The sequence below is a fragment of the Bubalus kerabau genome, chromosome 23 (assembly GCF_029407905.1).
Source record: "Bubalus kerabau isolate K-KA32 ecotype Philippines breed swamp buffalo chromosome 23, PCC_UOA_SB_1v2, whole genome shotgun sequence".
Taxonomy (NCBI): domain Eukaryota; kingdom Metazoa; phylum Chordata; class Mammalia; order Artiodactyla; family Bovidae; genus Bubalus; species Bubalus kerabau.
This window is the reverse complement of record NC_073646.1, coordinates 11,748,495-11,768,460: the sequence shown is the minus strand read 5'-3', so window position 1 is coordinate 11,768,460 and position 19,966 is coordinate 11,748,495. Positions and strand designations below refer to the sequence as shown.

Here is a 19,966-nt window from a genome sequence, read left to right as displayed (position 1 = left end):
CCAGGGATCGAACCCACGTCTCTTACATCTCCTGCACTGGCAGGCGGATTCTTTGCCACTAGCACCACCTGGGAAGCCCGACATGAAACATACGATCCCACAAAAAAGTGAGAAACGGCAGCTCAGGTTCATGGGGCTGGTCGGGAAGGTGGTGGAAGGATTCCATGAAGAAGGGAGGTTTGAAGTGAGTGGGGAGGGAAGCGCTGGGGCCACGAGGGGAGGTGGAGGGGGGAACAGGGATGGAAGTGGGGGGCCGCACGTGCCAGGACTGAAGCAAGAGGAGGCCCCAAGGGCTCTGGCTTCTCCAATAAGCCTGGGCCAGTGTCCCTCTGCCTCACTGGTTCTCAAACCCTCAGGAGTAAAAGGACAGAACCAGACCAGACCGTGTCTGGGCCACTTCCAAGAAAGGGGGTCATTTCGAATATTAACCAGGCTCATATGATCTGTTACAGTGTAACCTTACCCACCACTGCCAAACTAGCCTGTTCGACCTTGGTAAGGCCAGGCTGGTTCGGTTACGTGGGTTTGAGAAAGTATCTGCCCACTGCAGCATCTACTTCTGGGCAAGAGCCAACAGTGATAAACACCAAGATGCGTCTGTGCAGGACTTGAAGGTTTATAAACTCACGTTGTAAATCAGATGTAAAGAAGACCACAGCAGATCACAGTCACAGATACTTAATGGAGGGAGGGAGGCAGAGAGGAGGAGGAGGAGGAGGAGGAAGGAAAAGGAGAGGAAGGGGAGGGGAAAGGAGGGGACAAAAACAACTCAGAGAGATCAGGCGACTGGTCCAAGTTCATCACTTGGCCAGGACCAAGGCTGGTAGAATTCAGCCCAGGTCTTCCAGATCCAGTTACTATGAGTCTCCTGGCCACTGCCCAACACGATACATGATGTATATATTTCTTTCATATGGAGCAGGGATTAACAAAATTTTTTTGAAAAGGACCAGACAGCCAATACTTTAGGCTATTGGCCATTGTGGCTGTTCAGTAGCTAAGTCGTGTCCAATTCTTTGCAACCCCTTGGACTGCACCATGCCAGGCTTCCCTGTCCTTCACCATCCCCTGGAGTTTGCTCAAATTCATGTTCACTGAGGCAGTGATGCTATCTAACCATCTCATCCAGTATACTTCTTCGTTTTTTGGTTTTGTTTTTTTTTTTGAATGGTTTACAAAGCTTTAAAACATGTAACAGCCATTCTTGGCCTGGGGGTAGATTTGGCCAACAGGCTAGTTTGCCAGCTCTTTTTTTAAACTTTTTTAAAATGTTATTTCTTTATTTATGGCTACACTGGGTCTCATTGCTATGTGTGGGTTTTCTCTAGCTGCAGTGAGCGGGGGCTGTGCCTCACTGAGGGGCCAGGCTGATCATCGTGGTGGCTTCTCGCTGCACAGCATGGGCTCTAGGGAGCTCTAGGGCTTAGCTGCTCCACGGCATGTGGGATCTTCCCGGACCAGGGATCGAACCTGTGTCCCCCGCATTGGCAGGCGGATTCTTAACCATGCTGCCATCAGGGAAGTCCCTGCCAGCTCTTCCTTTAAAGCTTGTCCTGCAGCCATTCTCCTCTGAGTCCTCTGGAGCTTTTGGCTGCACATGTGACACTCAGCAAGACACACAGGGAGAAGCGACCTGCAGACTTTTGCCAGCTCTGTGACTCAGGCCTGCAGGTAACGCACTCCGTGAGGCATGGGAGAGGAAGCGCCCCACCTGTGTGCCCCGCAGCAGAGCTGGGTGCTGGGGTGCACGTGGCCCTGCCTCTACAATCTGTAAAGAACTGCCTGCCTGCCTTGGGCTCCGATCCAGCAGCTGGCAACCAGGGGGACTCCCAGACAGACGCCCAGAGGCAGCCAGGGTGCCCCTCGGGACACGGCGGCAAAACCACAGTCCTTTCCTGGCTGCTGTACCGGCTCCAGGTGGGTGGGATTTCCTGCTGTTTCTTTTTGTTGTTGAATCTTTACTTCTGTAATTTTTTTAATTTATCTATTTTTAATTGGAGGATAACTGCTTTACAATGTTGTGCTGGTTTCTGCCACACATCAACATGAAGCGGCCACAGGTAATATATATGTTCCCTCCCTCGTGAACCTCCCTCCTACCTCCCACCGCATCTCCTCCCTCTAGGTTGTCACCGAGCACCAGGTTGGGATCCCTGTGTCATACAGCAAATTCCCATTGGCTATCTCGCTTATACATGGTGATATGTATGTTTCTATCCTACTCTGCTGTTTCTAAGGGGACATACATCTTGCCACTTTCTGACAACACGTGCAGAGCACAAGGTGAAGTCAGGCCCCACGAGCTGAGGTTTGGACCCACATAAAAGTGGGCAAAGGATCCCCATCTCAAAAAGGGGTTACACTAAAGTCATTCCTGAGGCAGAGACCAATTCAGAATACGGTGCCAATACCAGAATGGGTGTTGCTTTTCTTTAGAGAAGATACTTAAAAAAAAAAAAAAAAAAAAACCTAGAAAATGCCACAAAGAGGAGGGCAGTGTTAGTTGCTTAGTCGTGTCTGACTCTTTGTGACCCGAGACGAGAGCCTGCTAGGCTCCTCTGTCCAAGAGATCCTTCGGGCAAGAACACTGGAGTGGGCTGCCATTCCCTTCTCCAGAGGATCTTCTTGACCCAGGGATGGAACCTAGGTCTCCTCCATTGCAGGCAGATTCTTTACCGTCTGAGCCACCAGGGAAGCCAAAGAGGGGGAGAATAACACACCCAAAGGCACGTTATCCAAAACATGACTGACCTGGACATGATCGCCTCTGTCTTTTTCTTGACTTGCATACTTCTCTTTAAGAGGTTGTGACGCAACTAAATGTAGGTTTTTATAATTTCCTTTTTTCATTCAATGTATAAGTTCATCCTCACACTATGTGAACACTCTCAGATGTCATTTAAGATGTTTAAGATCCTGAACACTAAGATTTAATCTGAACTATGAAACACTCCGCTGTTCACTGTGAGTAGTTCCTCCGCGCCTGCACCTTTTGGTCCCTTGCGTTGTCTCTCTAACGCAGCATGCTGTCATCTGGAGGCAACAGCCTTTGTCCTCAGACCTGTCCTCAGCACGGCTTCCCGGCAGCGGAATTACTAAATCGAGGGGACTAAGCACTGAGGGCAGGAGGAGAAGGGGACGACAGAGGATGAGATGGTTGGATGGCATCACTGACTCAGTGGACATGAGTTTGCACAAACTCCGGGAGATGGTGAAGGACAGAGAAGCCTGGCGTGCTGCGGTCCATGGGGTCGCAGAGAGTCGGACACAACTGAGCAACTGAACAACAGCAACAGAACATTTCTAAGGCTCCTGACGTGTCACACTGTTCTCCGCAGAGGCTGTGGACAGGGCTGACGCTCGGTCAGGATGATGTGAGCGAGGGTTGGCCTGATCGTTGTACGAGTTAATGCTACTGTGTGTCTGAAGATTCTGAGCACTGAGGGCAGAGAGCCAGCCGTCCTGGCGGGGCGCTCACGCAGGCCCACCCTCCACCTGGTTCTCTTTTTCAAACGTGATGAAGACGATGGCAAAGTGCAGGGTCTGCTTTCGCTCTGCGTTTACACAGTTGCTATTGAAATGCAACCTTTTTCAGGCTTGTAGTTCTTTTCAAATTATGTTTTCACCCCACTTCTCTGTTGGTTTCATGGAGCACATATAAAGTGACAGGAAAACCCCTTTTTATAATAAAGGTATTATTCTTTTTTAAGAAAAATAATCAGGGGTTTCCCTGGCAGTCCAGTGGTTAAGACTGCACTTCCACTGCAGAGGGTATGGGTTCCGTCCCTGGTCAAGGATCCCAAATGCCACGCAGCATGGTCAAAAAAAAGAAAAGCTACCACTTATAAATCAAATCCACCTAAATCAAATCCCTGACAATTATACAGTAGAAGTGACAAATAGATTCAAGGGATTAGATCTGATGGAGTGCCTTAAGAACTAAGGACGGAGGTTCATCACATTGTACAGGAGGTGGTGATCAAGACCATCCTCAAGAAAAAGAAATGCAAAAAGGCAAAATGGTTGTCTGAGGAGGCCTTACAAACAGCTGAGTAAAGAAGAGAAGCTAAAGGTAAAGGAGAAAAGGAAAGATACACCCATCTGAATGGAGAGTTCCAAAGAATAGCAAGGAGAGATAAGAAATTCCTCAGTGATCAATGCAAAGAAAGAGAGGAAAACAATAGAATGGGAAAGACTAGAGATCTCTTCAAGAAAATTAGAGACACCAAGGGGACATTTCATGCAAAGACGGGCACAATAAAGGACAGAAATGGTATGGACCTAAGAAAAGCAGAAGATATTAAGAAGAGGTGGCAAGATACACAGAAGAACTGTACAAAAAAGATCTTCATGATCCAGATAACCACGATGGTGTGATCACTCACCTAGAGCCAGACATCCTGGAATGCGAAGTCAAGTGGGCCTTAGGAAGCATCACTACAAACAAAGCTAGTGGAGGTGATGGAATTCTAGTTGAGCTACTTCAAATCCTAAAATATGATGCAAAGTGCTGCATTCAATATGCCAGAGAACTTGGAAAACTCAGCAGTGGCCACAGGACTGGAAAAGGTCAGTGTTCATTCCAATCCCAAAGAAAGGCACTGCCAAAGAATGCTCAAACTACCCCACAACTGCACTCATCTCACACGCTAGCAAAGTAATGCTCAAAATTGTTCAAGCCAGGCTCCAACAGTACATGAACCAAGAACTTCCAGATGTTCAAGCTGGATTTAGAAAAGGCAGAGGAACCAGAGATCAAATCACCAACATATGTTGGATCACTGAAAAAGCAAGAGAGTTCCAGAAAAACACCTTTCTGCTTTATTGACTATGCCAAAGCCTTTGACTGTGTGGATCACAATAAACTGGAAAATCCTGAAAGAGATGGGAATACCAAACCACCTGACCTGCCTCTTGAGAAATCTGTATGCAGGTCAAGAATCAACAGTTAGAACTAGACATGGAACAATGGACTGGATCCAAATCAGAAAAGGAGTACGTCAAGGCTGTATATTGTCACCCTGCTTATTTAACTTATATGCAGAGTACATCATGAGAAAGGCTGGGCTGGATGAAGCACAAGCTGGAATCAAGATTGCCAGGAGAAATATCAATAACCTCAGATATGCAGATGACACCACCCTTATGGCAGAAAGTGAAGAGGAACTTAACAGCCTCTTAACGAAAGTGAAAGAAGAGAGTGAAAAAGTTGGCTTAAAGCTCAACATTCAGAAAACGAAGATCATGGCATCCAGTCCCATCATTTCATGGCAAACAGATGGGGAAACAACAGAAACGGTGACAGACTTTATTTCTCAGGCTCCAAAATCACTGCAGATGGTGACTGCAGCCATGAAATTAAAAGACGCTTGCTCCCTGGAAGAAAAGCTATGACCAACCTAGACAACAGAGACATTACTTTGCTGACAAAGGTCCATCTAGTCAAAGCTATGGTTTTTCCAGTAGTCATGTATGGATGTGAGAGTTGGACCATAAAGAAAGCTGAGCACTGCATTGGGAGCACGGGGCCTTTACCCACTGGACCAGCAGGAAAGTTCCTGTCTGTATTTTTTTCATTGCATACAACATGAAGGTATATGTGTGTAAGCAAAGACCATTTTAGGAGATTTAACTTTTTAACAAAATAAGACAAAGGCTGTCTAATCAAAGCTATGGTTTTTCCAGTGGTCATGTATGGATGTGAGAGTTGGACTATAAAGAAAGCTGAGCACCGAAGAACTGATGCTTTTGAACTGTGGTGTTGGAGAAGACTCTTCAGAGTCCCTCGGACTGCAAAGATAACAACCCAGTCAATCCTAAAGGAAATCAGTCCTGAATATTCACTGGAAAGACTGATGCGAAGCTGAAGCTCCAATACTTTGGCCACCTGATGCAAAGAACTGACTCCTTGGAAAAGACCCTGATGCTGGGAAAGATTGAAGGCAGGAGGAGAAGGGGTCAACAGAAGATGAGATGGTTGGATGGCATCACTGACTCGATGGACATGAGTTTGTGCAAGCTTCGTGAGTTGGTGATGGACAAGGAAGCCTGGCGAGCTGCGATTCATGGGGTCGCAAAGAGTTGGACATGACTGAGCGACTGAACTGAACTGAACTGAACCACTTCTAAATACTGAGGCAGGAGGCACAAGATCTTTGCTCAGTCATCCAAGAAGTGGTCTAATTGCCAGCACATGGACGTGTAAACCCAGTATTTGGCCAGCAGCGCATCTATTAATGAAAAACAATCAGAGCATCTGACTTTGCCAGAGGCCGCTGCCACCCAGCACATGCTTCTCCCGACCTGGCCCCTTTCCTCCCACAAACCTGGCCGCGCTATTAAACTCTAAAGTCCCGGCCCCTCCAGGTTCCTAGACCTTTCACATGAATCTAGCTTAGAAGCAAAATCAAAGCATTACTCAGTAGGCCATCTCATCACTGCTCTTTCCCCAAGATGCTCTGCAGGATGTTGGCTCGAGATCCCCTCTTTATGCCAGCGAGCAGCTGTCCATAGTTCATAGGAGGCCCAGTGGCCTCGGAGGGCCGAGCCTGAAAAGGTCAGGCTGCATTGTTCTGTGGCTCACACATCACAATGCCGCCGGCTGCCCCGGCTCGCAGGCTGGCCTCCCCTCACTGGCGCTAGTCCAGCAGCAAGAGAAACAACTGTCTGAGGCCACAAGACTGACTCATGGATGAAGCAACTCGGAGGTGCGCTGGCCTAGAGCGACAGAAAATACAAACGGCATTTCCTCAAAGGCCCAGGGGAAGAAGCACAGGCAGGTGTGACGGTTACCTTTATGTGTCATCTGGGCTAGGCCACGGTACCCAGATACTTGACCAAATGTCATTCTTGATGTCTCTGGGAAGGCATTTGGTTAGATGAGATTAAAATGTAAGTCAGGAGACTGCAAGTAAAGCCGATCACCCTCCATAAGCCAGGGGGGCCTCACCTCATCAGTTAAAGGCCTCAGTAGAAAAACACAGACGTTCTCCCCCCAGAGAAGAAGAAATTCTGTCAGCAGACTGTCTTCAGATTCGAACTGCAGTCCTTCCCTGGGCCTCCAGTTTGCAGGCCTACCTTGCAGATTTTGACGTCAAGTTCCACCATCACATGAGCCAATTTTCTTAAGGTAAATCTCCGGAGATGAATACATACATACATACACATGCAGAAACACACACACACACACACACACACTATCGGTTCTGTTTCTCTGGAGAACTCTAACAGCATGGTTCACGAGACTGGATCCGAGTACAAAATCATCCATACCCAGTGAGCAAGAACAATGCCACAGGGGGGTTTCCCTAACATACATCAGGAGGCGGAAAAAACCCTGGGCAGGAAAAAAAATGCAGCCAGTGCGACCTAAACTTAACCCTGGTTTTGCCCATTGCTTTGACAAATCTCGACTCTGCATTAAAGAATCTGGTTCTTTCATCCATCAAGTGGGGTGACACCCATAAACCCCCCGGGACCACTCTAAGTGCTAGGATACAGCGTGTCTGCAGCTTGCAGCATCTGGCCTCTCCTACATGATACGGAGGCAACGCTACTATCGTGAGCATCCACGTGAACGAGGATAACAGTAAAAATCGAAGACAAAAACAGGCAGAGTCTCATGAGAAAGAAGAAAAACTCTGACTCAACACATGGAGACGCCAAGCTTAGGACTGGAGGCGGCTTGGCCTCTTCGGCGCCCCATGGGGTCTCAGCTTCTTCACTGTACGCTCTCGCGGCTGGTTTTGAAGACGGCCGTGACTAGGCAGCACTGCACACTCAGAGCTCGGGTGAAGAAGTCACTAGTTGATTCAGCATCAAGAGGAAGAGCAAGACTTCCCCGGTGCTTCAGTGGTTAAAAGTCCACCTGTCAATGCAGGCGACGTGGGTTCGATCCCTGGTCCGGGAAGATTCCACAGGCCACGGGGCAGCTAAGCCCGTGTGCCACAACTACCGAGCCCACTCTCCAGAGCCCATGCTTTGCAAAAGAGAAGGCGCCACAATGAGAAGCCTGTGCACCGCAAGTGAGCGCAGTCCCCATTCTTTGCAACTGGAGAAAAGCCCTCCCAGTAATGAAGACCCAGCAGGGTCAGGAATGAGCGTGAGAGCAAGGACAGGAACGATCACAAGGCTTACAGCGCCACAGCGGCACAGCGGCAGGGCTGTCCTCGGTGTGCTGGCACCAACGCCCCAGGCCTCACACACAGGGTCCCACGGGCGGGACAACAACTCTCCAAAGCACGTGCTGTTCTCTCGGATCTCAGGTGAGGCCTGAGGCTCTGGGAGGCAAAGAAACTTGTCCGTCCTAGTCTAAACTAAGCCACGGAGCTAGTAAATGAGAGCCCGGGTTGCCATGATTCTAAGGGTCAATCTCCTAACTTTGCTTTTGTGCTTCACACGTTCACCTGCATCCAGCCCCTCTCGAAGGTATAAACATACTACAGCCCCAGTGTTAAGGCGATAAGTGCAGGCAAGTTACCCTGCAAATAAACACAGACATTACCAGCCTGAGACTGTTCTCTAAAATACCTTGCCTCTCTCCTGAACTTCCTGGGCTGGTGGCCAGCAAGACATGAAAGCAAAATTCAAGTTATAAAATGAAAGACATAAACACAAAGCAAGAATTTCAGGCCATACATCTTGACACCAATCCTATAAGTACCTTCCAATAATATATACGTTCCCTCCACTGAGTTCTCAGGAGAAAGTAAGTTCACACTCCTTCCCCCAAAATCAAGATCTGAATAATGAAAGATGCTGCAAACAAATAAAAAACCTGCAGTCTAACATCACCCAAAACTGCAGAAAGAGCCAGCAACCTGTGTACCACCCCCCCCTTTTTTTTACATTTTTTTAAGGTTTGATTTTTTTTTTTTTTTTTTTTTACTGTGGATCTTTTTTTTGTAACTTATTTATTTGGCTATGCTGGGTCTTCGTTGCTGCGTGGGCTTTTTCTCTAGTTGTAGCAAGCAGGGGCTACGCTCCACTGTCTCTAGCTGTGGTGCCAGGCTTCTCATTGCCGTGGCTTCTCCTGTTGCAGAGCACTGGCTCCAGGGCATGTGGGCTTAATCGCTGCAGTCCTCGGGCTCAGCAGCCAGCGGCTCAGCTGCAACTAGCAGCTCTCGGGCTCAGGAGCACAGGTCCAGCAGTTGTGTGCACGGGCTTAGCTGCTCCGAGGCACGTGAAATCCAGGGGTCAAACCCGTGTCACCTGCGCTGGCAGGCAGATTCCTGAGATGTGGATCATTTTTAAAGTCTTTATTGAATTTCTCACAATATTGCTTCTGTTTTTCATGTTTGGTTTTTTGACCTTGGGGCACGTGGGATCTCAGCTCCCTGACCAGGAATCGAACCCACACCTCCTGCACTGGAAGGTGAGTCTTAGCCGCTGGACCACCCGGGAAGTCCCCCACTACCCTTTCGTAGAAGCTCTCGGGGGGGAACTTACTTCTCTGGCAACTCAGAGTGGCCCGGGCGCTTCCTTCCCGGCGTGCTCCCGCACATGTCGTCCTCATTCTCGTCCGCGTCTTCATCATCGATGCTTTTCACATCCAGTTTCTGGTACCCAAACTCCCCGTTCAGAGACAGAGAATCAATTTTCCAAGAGTTGCTGCCCTGACTTCCATTGGAATTTGGCCCAAAGGGGCTTTCAAAGGCCGACATGATATTGATCGAGGACCTGTCGGAGTTCTCCTCTGAGCTCTCCCCAGCCCCGGGGATCTTCTTAAAAACATCCCCGGAGCTCTGCTCATCTTCCTCGTCATCAAATGAGATGATGTTGGTCACCTTCTTTTTCTTCTTCCGCTCCCTTTTACATTTGGCATCTGGCAAAAGATATGAGATAAGAAAAAGCGATGATCCTGCCTCTAGACTGTGGAAAATCTCTTACTATTCTACTCAAAAATAAATTGAAGATAAACTCAGATCTTTTTTTTAATCCTTGCGGGGGGCAGGGGGTGGAAATCTGTCTATGCAAGACCAAGCAAAATGAATGTGGGCCTCTACTTCTGGTTTGAAATATGTCACAGAGCACACATTACAATCATTCCTTCTAAGCAATCTTTCCAAGCACTTTGATTCAAAAGATGAATCAATATTGAAATGATTTTTACCCGTTCACTTTGGAAAACATTCTCATGGCTGGGAGATGAGACCAAGAAAATCAGTTCAGGGATTGTAACTGATTGTTCAACAGCCCCAATTTCTCCCAACCCTGCAACGTGCCCCTTTTCAGCAGGACTGCTCGCATCATGGGTGGTGCCTACGTCTCCACCCTCTTGACTCTAGGCCAGCTTAGTGCTCTACTTTTAAGAACAGAATGTGGCAGAAATAACAAATCTGTGAGTTCTAGAGGCCAGGCATTACCCTCATGGAATAATGCCCTGAAACTACCACAGAGGAAGCCAGTCTAACTTATTGGAGGATGAGAGGCCAACGTAGGGGAAACTGAGATGCCCCAGCCAGGAGTCAGCACCAACTCCAGATGCGTGAATGGGGCCACCTTGGACCTTCCAGCTCAGTCACCAGCTGAATGCAGCCCCATGAGGGAGCCCAGGTGAAACCAGCAGAAGAACCATCCGCCAACTCACAGACTCACAAAAAAGGAATGAACCGAGGTTGTCTGTTTTAAGCTACTACATTTTGGAGCTGTTTGTTACGCAGCAGAGACAAACGGAAACAGAAGTCAGGACTGCCCTGGTGCCTGGCACTTAGGTGAGCCAGTCTGTTCACGCATTTTAATCATCAGTCTTGGGTGTGAAGCACTTTGGAGCCAATTCCAAAAAGACAAATCCACCCACTAGGGTGTGACATGGTGATGTATCACCAGTGTGTCAGAACGTGAAGACCGTGTCAAAAGCAAGGCTCCCAAAATGCATGGAAGAGACACTCCTTTGGGTGTACAATCCCAGCATCTCTGGTACAGTCATCAACAGTCCATGTCATTTGCATGAGGTCTCTGCTCAAGAAGGAGAGGGTGGGCCTCCTGGTGGTCCAGTGGTTAGGACTCTGCACTTCCAATGCAGGGGGCACAGGTTCGATCTCTGGTCAGGGAACTAAGACCCCACATGCTTTGCAGCACAGCTAAAAAAATTTTTTAATGATTTAAAAAAAAAAAAAGGAGAAGGCAAGACAGATAAAGCCAGTGTATACCAAAGACTTCATAGAATTCTGAGCTTCCCCATCATTAATAACTCCAAAGGGAAGACCATGATTACTGCCTTATTTAAGGGATTTGAGAATACCAGGATTAAGCCCTTATAACCCAAACTTCCTATTTTGCTGTTTCAACGTTCTGGATGTCCCAAAAGGTTCAAGGGGCACTGTAAAACTTCTTACGAAATTAATCAGAACTGAATCCACTTTCCTTGGCCTCCCCAGAGCCTAGAGTCAAAACCAACCATTTCCTCTCTTTCCCCGGCCTCCACTTAAACGTCTCCCCCTCAACAGGCTACATTCTCCATAGCTGGGCTTTCATCCCACTGATCAGAAGGATAATTAAACGAATGAATGGATGAAGGGACAAAGGCATGAAGGGCAACCTCCTCCGGCTTCATGTGACCATCATGCCCTCCCTCTCGGTTTGCTCTGACTGAGCTGTTGGCTTGGCTACCCTGTCATCTTCACGTCCCAGGAAGCCTCTCAGCACCCTTTCTGAGTGAATAAGAGTAAGAAAGACAAACACAAACATGAGCTGAAAACACCAGTGTATCGGATTTCACTTCCCGGGGCGCTTTCTTCTCATCCCCGCCCAACCCCCCGTGTCCCCATCCTCTCTCACCGGCACTGACGTGCTTGGACACCACGGGCAAGGGGTCGGTCTCCTGCTCAGCTCTGCTGAGGATGGAGACAGCCGAGGACGCTGTGATCTCCCTGAAAAGGCTGCTCACTCCTTGCGTGGATTCCTTCAGCAAGGAGGTCACATTCTGCGTGGATTCCTTCAAGAGGTCCGAGACGGTGGGAGCAAACTTACTCTGCCCGTTTAAGTCCTTGTTGTCGATGTTAATCGCGAAGAGTATGGAGTTCAGACCTACCCCCCGAAAAGGGAAAAGTCTGGACTGTCTGTTGTTCAACAGTCACACTTCCAACACAATAAACAAGCTGCAGACATTAGATGACACAAGACACACTCATCTCAAACGGTGACTTAAAAAAAAAAAACCTCCCACAAAACTGGGGTCAGGAGACACCGCTATCATGGGAGTTGAGTCTTCCATAGTCTCTCCCTATCTGTCAGGAAGACAAACTCAAATAAGAAGTTAGTAATGGGGAGGGGAAGGCTTAAATTCTGGGGTTGGTCTGCCTGGGCTGAGCCCCAGCATGGCCACTCAGTAGCTCTGAGACCTTGGTCAAGCCATTCATGACCCCTCTGAGCTTCAGTTTCTTACCTATAAAACAGGGACAACAGCATCTCTTACAGAGTATTAAATACCATCATCCACCAAAATCAGCTTGGTAATCAATCAAAAAATGACATATACACACTATTGTGCAAAATAGGTAATTAGCAGGAAGCTGCTATATAACACAGGGAGCCCAGCCTGGCATTCTGTGATGACCTAGTCGAGTGGGATAAGAGCAGGGGACGGAGGATCAAGAGGGAGGGAGGGAGGGAGTGATAGTCGCTCAGTCATGTCCAACTCTCTGCGACCCCATGGACTGGAGCCCACCAGGCTCCTCTGTCCATGGAATTCTCCAGGCAAGAATACTGGAGTGGCTTGCCATTTCCTTCTCCAATCAAGAAGGAGGGGATATATAAAATTATGGCTATTCACGTTGTCATATGGCAGTAATCAATACAACACTGTAAAGCAATTATCCTCCAATTAAAAAAAATATCATGTCCATTATACCTTCAGGCAAAAATGCGCACTGGTCTCCTATGGCCTACGTACGACATCATGGCCATCTGACTTTTCCTCATCAATGGACAAGCCTAATGTAACTCAGTAGATGGGACTCAGTGAAAACTTTCAGGAAAGAGAGAAAGGGGAGGCACAAAGGATTTGGAAGAAATAAGCAAGGCACCCACTTCGGTTGCATTCACCTTTGGAGTGAGAGTCAAACGTCAGACAATTTTACAGTTCATCAACTAGCATCAAGGCAGGGCTTTCACCAGACAAATCAGATACTGACTCTGTCATCTGGTTCTTTCACAACCCTATCAGGTGACTGCAGTGCCATCAGGATTCCCACCTTGCAGAAGAGGAAGGTAAAGGTGAAAAACTCAACGGATCTGCCTCAGGCCACCTGCCAGAGGGAGGGACAGCCAGGCTTCCGAGACGTGTCTCCTCCCCCAGGTCCCTGGATCTTTATCTCACACTTGCAAAGCCTCAGCCAAAACCCCGCAACCCCACGCTTTCCCAGCCAGGGTATCACAATTCTAGATAAATGGACTCCGTGTTTATCACCACTAAAGGAAGGATAGTGCCGAGTGATGAGTGGTCCTTTCATTCAGTGAGGGACGGGGAACCCACAGCACCCCGTGGAGTTACACATTCACTCCCAGGCAGCGCCTCTGCTCACCAGGCTTCACAGGACCCCCTGCCCCGCACCCCTGGCCCTGGCCAAGCTTACCAGCCGCCATGGTGGGAAGCATGCTAGACCTTTCTTCATCCATGACAAAAGCCCAGTCTTCATAAAACGTGCTGCAAATGGAAAAGAAAGAGAGGGAATGCTCTGAACCGTCGTTCTCAGCATCCGTTAGCCAGACAATTCCTTCACATGGCTCCCTGCAAAGTTCGTGCCTGTCTATGCCAAAGTGGCCGTGCAAGGTCTGCTGCGCTGGGTCTTCTGGTTATAAACAAAGGATTGAATGCGTATACCCTACAACTTCCTCATGGGTCCCCTGAGATCATTAGAGCCTGAGCGTACCAAGACAGGCATGAGATGGAAACGCACTACTTATGAAGCAGAAAAGGGAAAAGGGACAAACAGTGGTGACTTTCACTCGAGCAACGTTTCTAAGAAATAAGACAGGAAATCCAAGCCAGCCCACAGGGACCCCCGAGTGGACTCATACAAGAAGAGACGATTTCAGAACGAAATTTTAGTTCCCTGGGCCCTTCAACCGAGGCATCTGTATGTAACACCAGTTTGGGCAGCAGCCTCAAAAGCCCAAATTACCCCCTGGAATGGGCTGGGAAGCTAAAAAAGCCCACAGACCTAAACGGCAGTTGTAGAGAAGGGGACCAGAAGGCCAATCGGTCATTCCATTGTCCAAGGTCATTCAGCAATAAATGGTACAGCCTCGGCTCAAAGGCAGCTCTCCCTGCCCCACGGCCCAGCTCTTTAGCCGACCCCCGGCTAAGCAATAACAAGTAAATATTCTCATCTCTGACTTCCCCACCAGGTCAGAGAACTCTAAACTAATGGAGTCAAAATTCAATTTCACTGAAGCACAGTCAGTGATGGGTGACCTGGAGTTCAGCAAAAGACCGGATACATAGCTGCTGAAGTGACTGAATACAACCAACAGAAAGAGAAAAGACAGACATCATTGTCAACATACTTAACCTAGCAAAGAAGTCAGTGGAAGCACAGACTGTGTCTTCAAGCTGGCAGTGCAGTCAGACCTCTGATTGCCCAAACTGTGATTCTTTACAGACTGGAGCCAGTTTTCTTGCATGTAAATGAATTTGGTTTTCCCACACTGAATTAGAGGCTAGTGATTCAGCGAAGTACAATGGTGAGTCTTAACAGCATATTCCCTTCTATTGCTCACTGTCACATTCAACCTTGACACAGAGTACGGCTCTGAAGGACACCTGTCCCTCAGTATCCATGGGGGATTGGCTCCAGGACCAACTACGGATACCAAAGTTGAGGATGCTTACATACAAGAGCATAGTACAGGTAGCCCTCCAAATCTGCGAATTCTGCCGCCATAGGTTCAACCAACCACAGATCTTAAACACAGCACTCAATCCACGGCTGGTTGAGTCCACAGATGCAGAACCTGGGGATATGGATGGCAGATGGCACTTGTAAATAATCTGCTGGAAAGAGCTTCACAAAAAAAAAAAAATCTACTGTTAAGAAACATGAGTTGTTGTTTGGTTGCTTAGTCATGTCTGACTCTTTTGCGACCCCGTGGATTATATGCAGCCCACCAGGCTCCTCTGTCTGTGGGATTTCCCAGGCAAGAATACTGGAGTTGGGTTGCCATTTCCTTCACCAGGGAATCTTCCTGATCCAGGGATTGAACCTGCCTATCCTGCATTGGCAGGCAGATTCTTTACCGCTGAGCCACCAGGGAATCAAGAAACATGAGTGTGTTTTCTTTAGTGAAAGCTGGTTAATGCTCAGAGGTACCCGCAGACATGCACAGCCTCCCAACTCAGACATGAGTAGTCCTAGGCAGCATGTGGGTACTGTTATCTCCCATCTTCCCGGCCCCCATCCCTCCCATTTCATCCCTACAGCTATATCACAGGCCACATCAAATAAGAGAACCTCAAGGCTATCTTTGACAGCCTTAGTACACAAGCCTGGAACACATTAACACCGGAACCCCTCAACTATTGGAAGAAAGACGACCTCAAGCAGCAGAAGAAACACCAGAGGAGACCTGAGCCAGGGAACGCACAGCAAGATATGAAATCACAGGAGTGTATCACAGCACTGATGAAATAAATGCCAGCTTACTGAATTCAGTGACATCTCATTGTTGAGGATCTGGGCACTGCTGGGTGTGGAAGTTATTCAAGGGACCGGGGCGGAACTGATCACAGTCTTTTTGGACCATCAGGTGACACAAAACAACATGTCTGGTCCACCCGTCTCAGAGGGAAAATAATAACGTGAAAGAGGAGGAGGGAGGAAGGGAGACAGGGAGGGAGGGGTAGAGAGAGGCAGACAGAGAGAGAAGTCATAACGATCAGCATGCAGGCACAACGACAGGGAAACACACCAACACGCCAGCAGAGCTATGTCTATGCAGTTTACGAGTGATTTCAGTCTCATCCCAGCGGGTTCCACAGCATCCATCAAATGTCTCTGAAGGGAAGGCGGCTGCCTGTACTATTCACTGATACACATTGAGTGCCTTCTCCCTATGGCTGTGGAATAACCATACCTTGCCCACCCTACTGAGTGTGACTTGCTGGCCAATAAAATACGCGTGGAAGTGAAGCTTCACGGTGGGCAGAAGCTTGGAGGGCCAGTGTTTCCCTTAGCCAGAGCCCCCTCTCTGCCTCGGCAGTCCAGAAAGCATACGCAGAGATGTGCCTCTGTTAGCCTGGGTCTCTGAGATGAGACCCTCAACCCATGACAGACACACAGCAGGCAGAAGACATGGACCTGGTGGTCTCAAGCCACTGAGGTTTCCAAAACGCTTGTTTCGGCAGCGTAACCTCGCTTCTGGAATAAACTTTATGATCAAGAAAAAAAGAAAACAAAAGGATGGGAGGGGTTCTTTTTAATAACAAATGACTTCTCTCAACTTAAAACGCCCCTATTACTTTCCATCAGTTTGAGATCCACGAAGCTCTTAAAAAAAAAAAAAAAAAAGGCCAGAAGAACCATCCAGTACCCAGTGTGCAAGGAAATACATGGCAAGAGACAGGGCACTGAACACCCGACTTCTGAAGAGCAAGAAATTCTGGATCTGAAAGAAACCGAGATTAAAATTCTGCCAAGAGGGGCACACGTGTCCTAAGACAACAGCTCGCTCCACACCCCAGGCCTTATTAATAACAGGCATCTATTGAGTGCCTGCTGCATGCAGTTGCCACGTGGAGGGAGCCCGACAGGCATCTTCACTTGGTCTCCAGTGGACTGTGCCCAACGGCCCAGCCAGACAAGCTGGGGCTGGAAGAGGGGAACCCGGCCGTCCCGGATGCAGGCGGGCACATCCTGCGATGGTCACCCCCGGCCCCGGGGGCACCCACTCCCCCACCCTGCCCGGGTACCTGAGCCGGCCGCGGTCAGCCAGGAGCATGTGCAGGTAGCGCTCCAGGGAGTTCTCGTTGAGGGCGCAGCGCAGCCAGGCGCGGCCGCGGCCCGCGTCCGAGGCGATGTGGCGCAGGGCGTGGAAGCGCTGTAGCTCGTGCTTGCTGAGCGCCTCCTTCACGTAGAACCAGAACACGGGTTCTGCGGAGACAGGGGACCATGCCGTGGGGCGCACATCGCGTACAGAGGAGCACCCAGGGGCCGTGTGCATGCTGGTCTTAGCACGGAAAAGGAAGATACCGGAGAACATACCCAAAATACACGTAACCCCCCTACCCAGGGAATTCCCTGGCAGTCCAGTGGTCAGGACTCAGGGCTTTCACTGCCATGGGCCTGGGTTCGATCCCTGGTCAGGAAACTAAGATCCCACAAGCTGCTTGGTGCAGGAAAAAAAAAAAAAAAAAATGACCTGATCACCATCCAGAGGTGATCACTGTTAACATTTTCAAATCAATCTCTTTGCCTGCACTTTGCTTTTTTTCTACAAAACTGACATCTGTGATAGCTGAATCGTGACTCCCAAAGATAACCACATCATAAGCCCTGAAATCTGGACATCTTACCTTACACGGCACAAGGGACTCTGTAGCTGTGACTAAATTCAGGATCTTGAGATGGGGTGACTACCCTGGATAGTCTCTCTGGGCCTGACATAACCACAGGTATCTTTAAAAGAGGTAGGGGGAGGGCTTCCCTGGTGGCTCAGTGGTAAAGAAGCCACTTGCCAATCCATGCAGGAGACATGGGTTGGATCCCTGGTCAGGGAAGATCCCACATGCCTTGGAGCAACTAAGCCCATGCGCCACAACCACTGAGCCTGTGCTCTAGAGCCTGGGAACCAAAACCAGTGAACCCACATGCTTCAGCTACTGAAGCCCACTCACCCTAGAGCCCGTGCTCCCCAACAAAAGAACCCACGGCAATGAGAAGCCCGTGCACCACAACTATTGAGCCTGTCTTCTAGAGCCCAGGAACCACAGCAAGAGAACCCACCGCAATGAGAACCCCATGCACAATGATGAGCAGCCCCTGCGCTCCACAACTAGAGAAAGCCTGTGCACAGCAACGAAGACCCAGCACAGCCAAAAACAAAAATAAATAATAAAATTTTTACAAAAAAGAGGGACGGGGAGGGAGATCTGAGGCAGAAGGGAAGGCGGCAGCATGACAAGAGAAGCAGAGCCTGGAGTGATGCGGCCACAGCCAAGGAATGCTGGAAACTGCTAGAAGCCACCAGAAGCTGCCAGAAGCCGGAAGAGGCAAGGAACAGATCCTGCCCGGGAGCCTCCAGAAGGCACCTGCCCTGCCATCGCCTTGCCTTTAGCCCAGTGAGACTGAGTCTGGACTTCTGCCCTCCATAGATGCAGGAAAATTAATTTGTGTTGTTGTAAGCCACAAAGTTTGCAATAATTTGTTAGAGCAGCAGCAGCAAGAAATTAACATATCGTCATACTGTGTGCTGTGTATGTGTGTGTGTGCGCTCAGTCACTTCAGTCACGTCTGACTCTCTGTGACCCTATGGACTGTAGCTCGCCAGGTTCCTCTGTCCATGGGATTCTCCAGGCAAGAATACTGGAATGGGCTGCCATGCCCTCCTCCAGGGGACACCTGTACATTTATATATATACACACACACACACACACACACACACACACACATACACACACACCACATTCGTAGCTTTGTATCTGGACTTGTTTCTTTCCTTGTCTAGATCATGGACATTTTCTCCGTAACATTTGAAGATCTTTGGAAACATGATTTTAGATGGCTCCCCAGTTAAACACAATTTATTTCATGACTGCTGGGAACATAATACAATGCCAATTTTCCCCGTGTAGTGCTTTGAACATCCCTGTGCATAACTAACCGTCCTCATTTCTAGTTCCTTCAGGGAGATTTCTGTATGTCTAATAATAGGAACAGATTTAAGGCTTTAAGGGAAAGCTAAGAAGTGTGTTTTTATCCATAAAATAGTCATCACGTCGCTTCACATCCTGCCTTTTTTGTCCATACACACACAGATTTTTTTCATAGGTGTGATTCTAGTATATACCTAATTTTGTGACCAACCTTCTTTACTTAATAGTAGTTCATCAATACTTTTCAAAGCTGTCAATAATAGTAACAGCAACAATAGGGACAGCCACTGCTACTTACTGAGCATTAAGTACGTACCAGCCACTGCACTCCACACTTTCCATCTAACCTCAGTCCTCTCAACCACCACGGCCGTCTCCATATCAAAGACAAGGCTGAGACCCAGCCAAGTGAAGTAACCGGCCCAGTGATACACAGTTATAAGTGGGACAGCAGAAAGGGACCTCAGAGCTGTCTCACTGTGAACCACGTCATCACACCATCTTGCAAAGTGAGGGGGGCTCTGCCCCCTTGAAAAGGATCGTGTTCACAACTGCTTGATGGATTCCAACCCAGGAGCTAAACAGACTCACTGACCCCTCTGAGAAGGTGACAAGATCTTTGAACCTTCCTTCCAGAAGGATGTGAATACGCACATCTCCATAAACTGGACACCAGGCTGACAAGCTCAGTCTAAGATTGCAATTTAGCTCAGGGAGCACAGACTGCCTTCTTCCTGGGAGCCATGAGCTGGGTGAAGCCATGGGCCCCTAGGTAGACAAGAAGGATGTGTCCCTAACAAGCTTCTGGTCTCGTGGGCAGGACAACAGGTGAGGAGGTCTTCAGGGGAATGCCTCTGGGCAGGTCCCTCAAGCATGCTAAGCTTCAGACTCCTCTCTCTTAACAGAAGCCCCGAAATATAGACTCCCCCAGGGTTACTGGGGTAACTGGAGAAAAGAGAGATAAAACACTGAGCGTGACGTCCAGCCCATGGTGACCAACCACTGTTTGCTAAAGAATTACCTTCTTATCCGAGAGCATACAGGTTGTTTCCTCTTTTCCTTTTTCACGGCATCTAAATGTGTACATACATGCAAGTGTGTGTGTGCATTCGAATGTGGATCAAGTCAATCTCTGAAATCATTTCAAAGAAACA

General features: G+C 48.6%; 1 protein-coding gene across 21 annotated transcripts in view; it reads right to left on the bottom strand.

The window, feature by feature from the left end:
• The window catches only part of SNX29 (sorting nexin 29), a 587,227-nt gene that overhangs the window by 500,018 nt on the left and 67,243 nt on the right, over window positions 1-19,966 (bottom strand). For all 21 annotated transcript variants that reach the window (XM_055561377.1, XM_055561386.1, XM_055561381.1 and 18 more), the window contains 4 exons: window positions 16,910-17,090; window positions 13,575-13,645; window positions 11,779-12,027; window positions 9,448-9,823 (listed from right to left, as the gene is read on the bottom strand). In XM_055561377.1, the coding sequence (XP_055417352.1) occupies window positions 9,448-9,823; window positions 11,779-12,027; window positions 13,575-13,645; window positions 16,910-17,090 (877 nt within the window). The remainder of the gene's footprint in view (window positions 1-9,447; window positions 9,824-11,778; window positions 12,028-13,574; window positions 13,646-16,909; window positions 17,091-19,966) is intronic.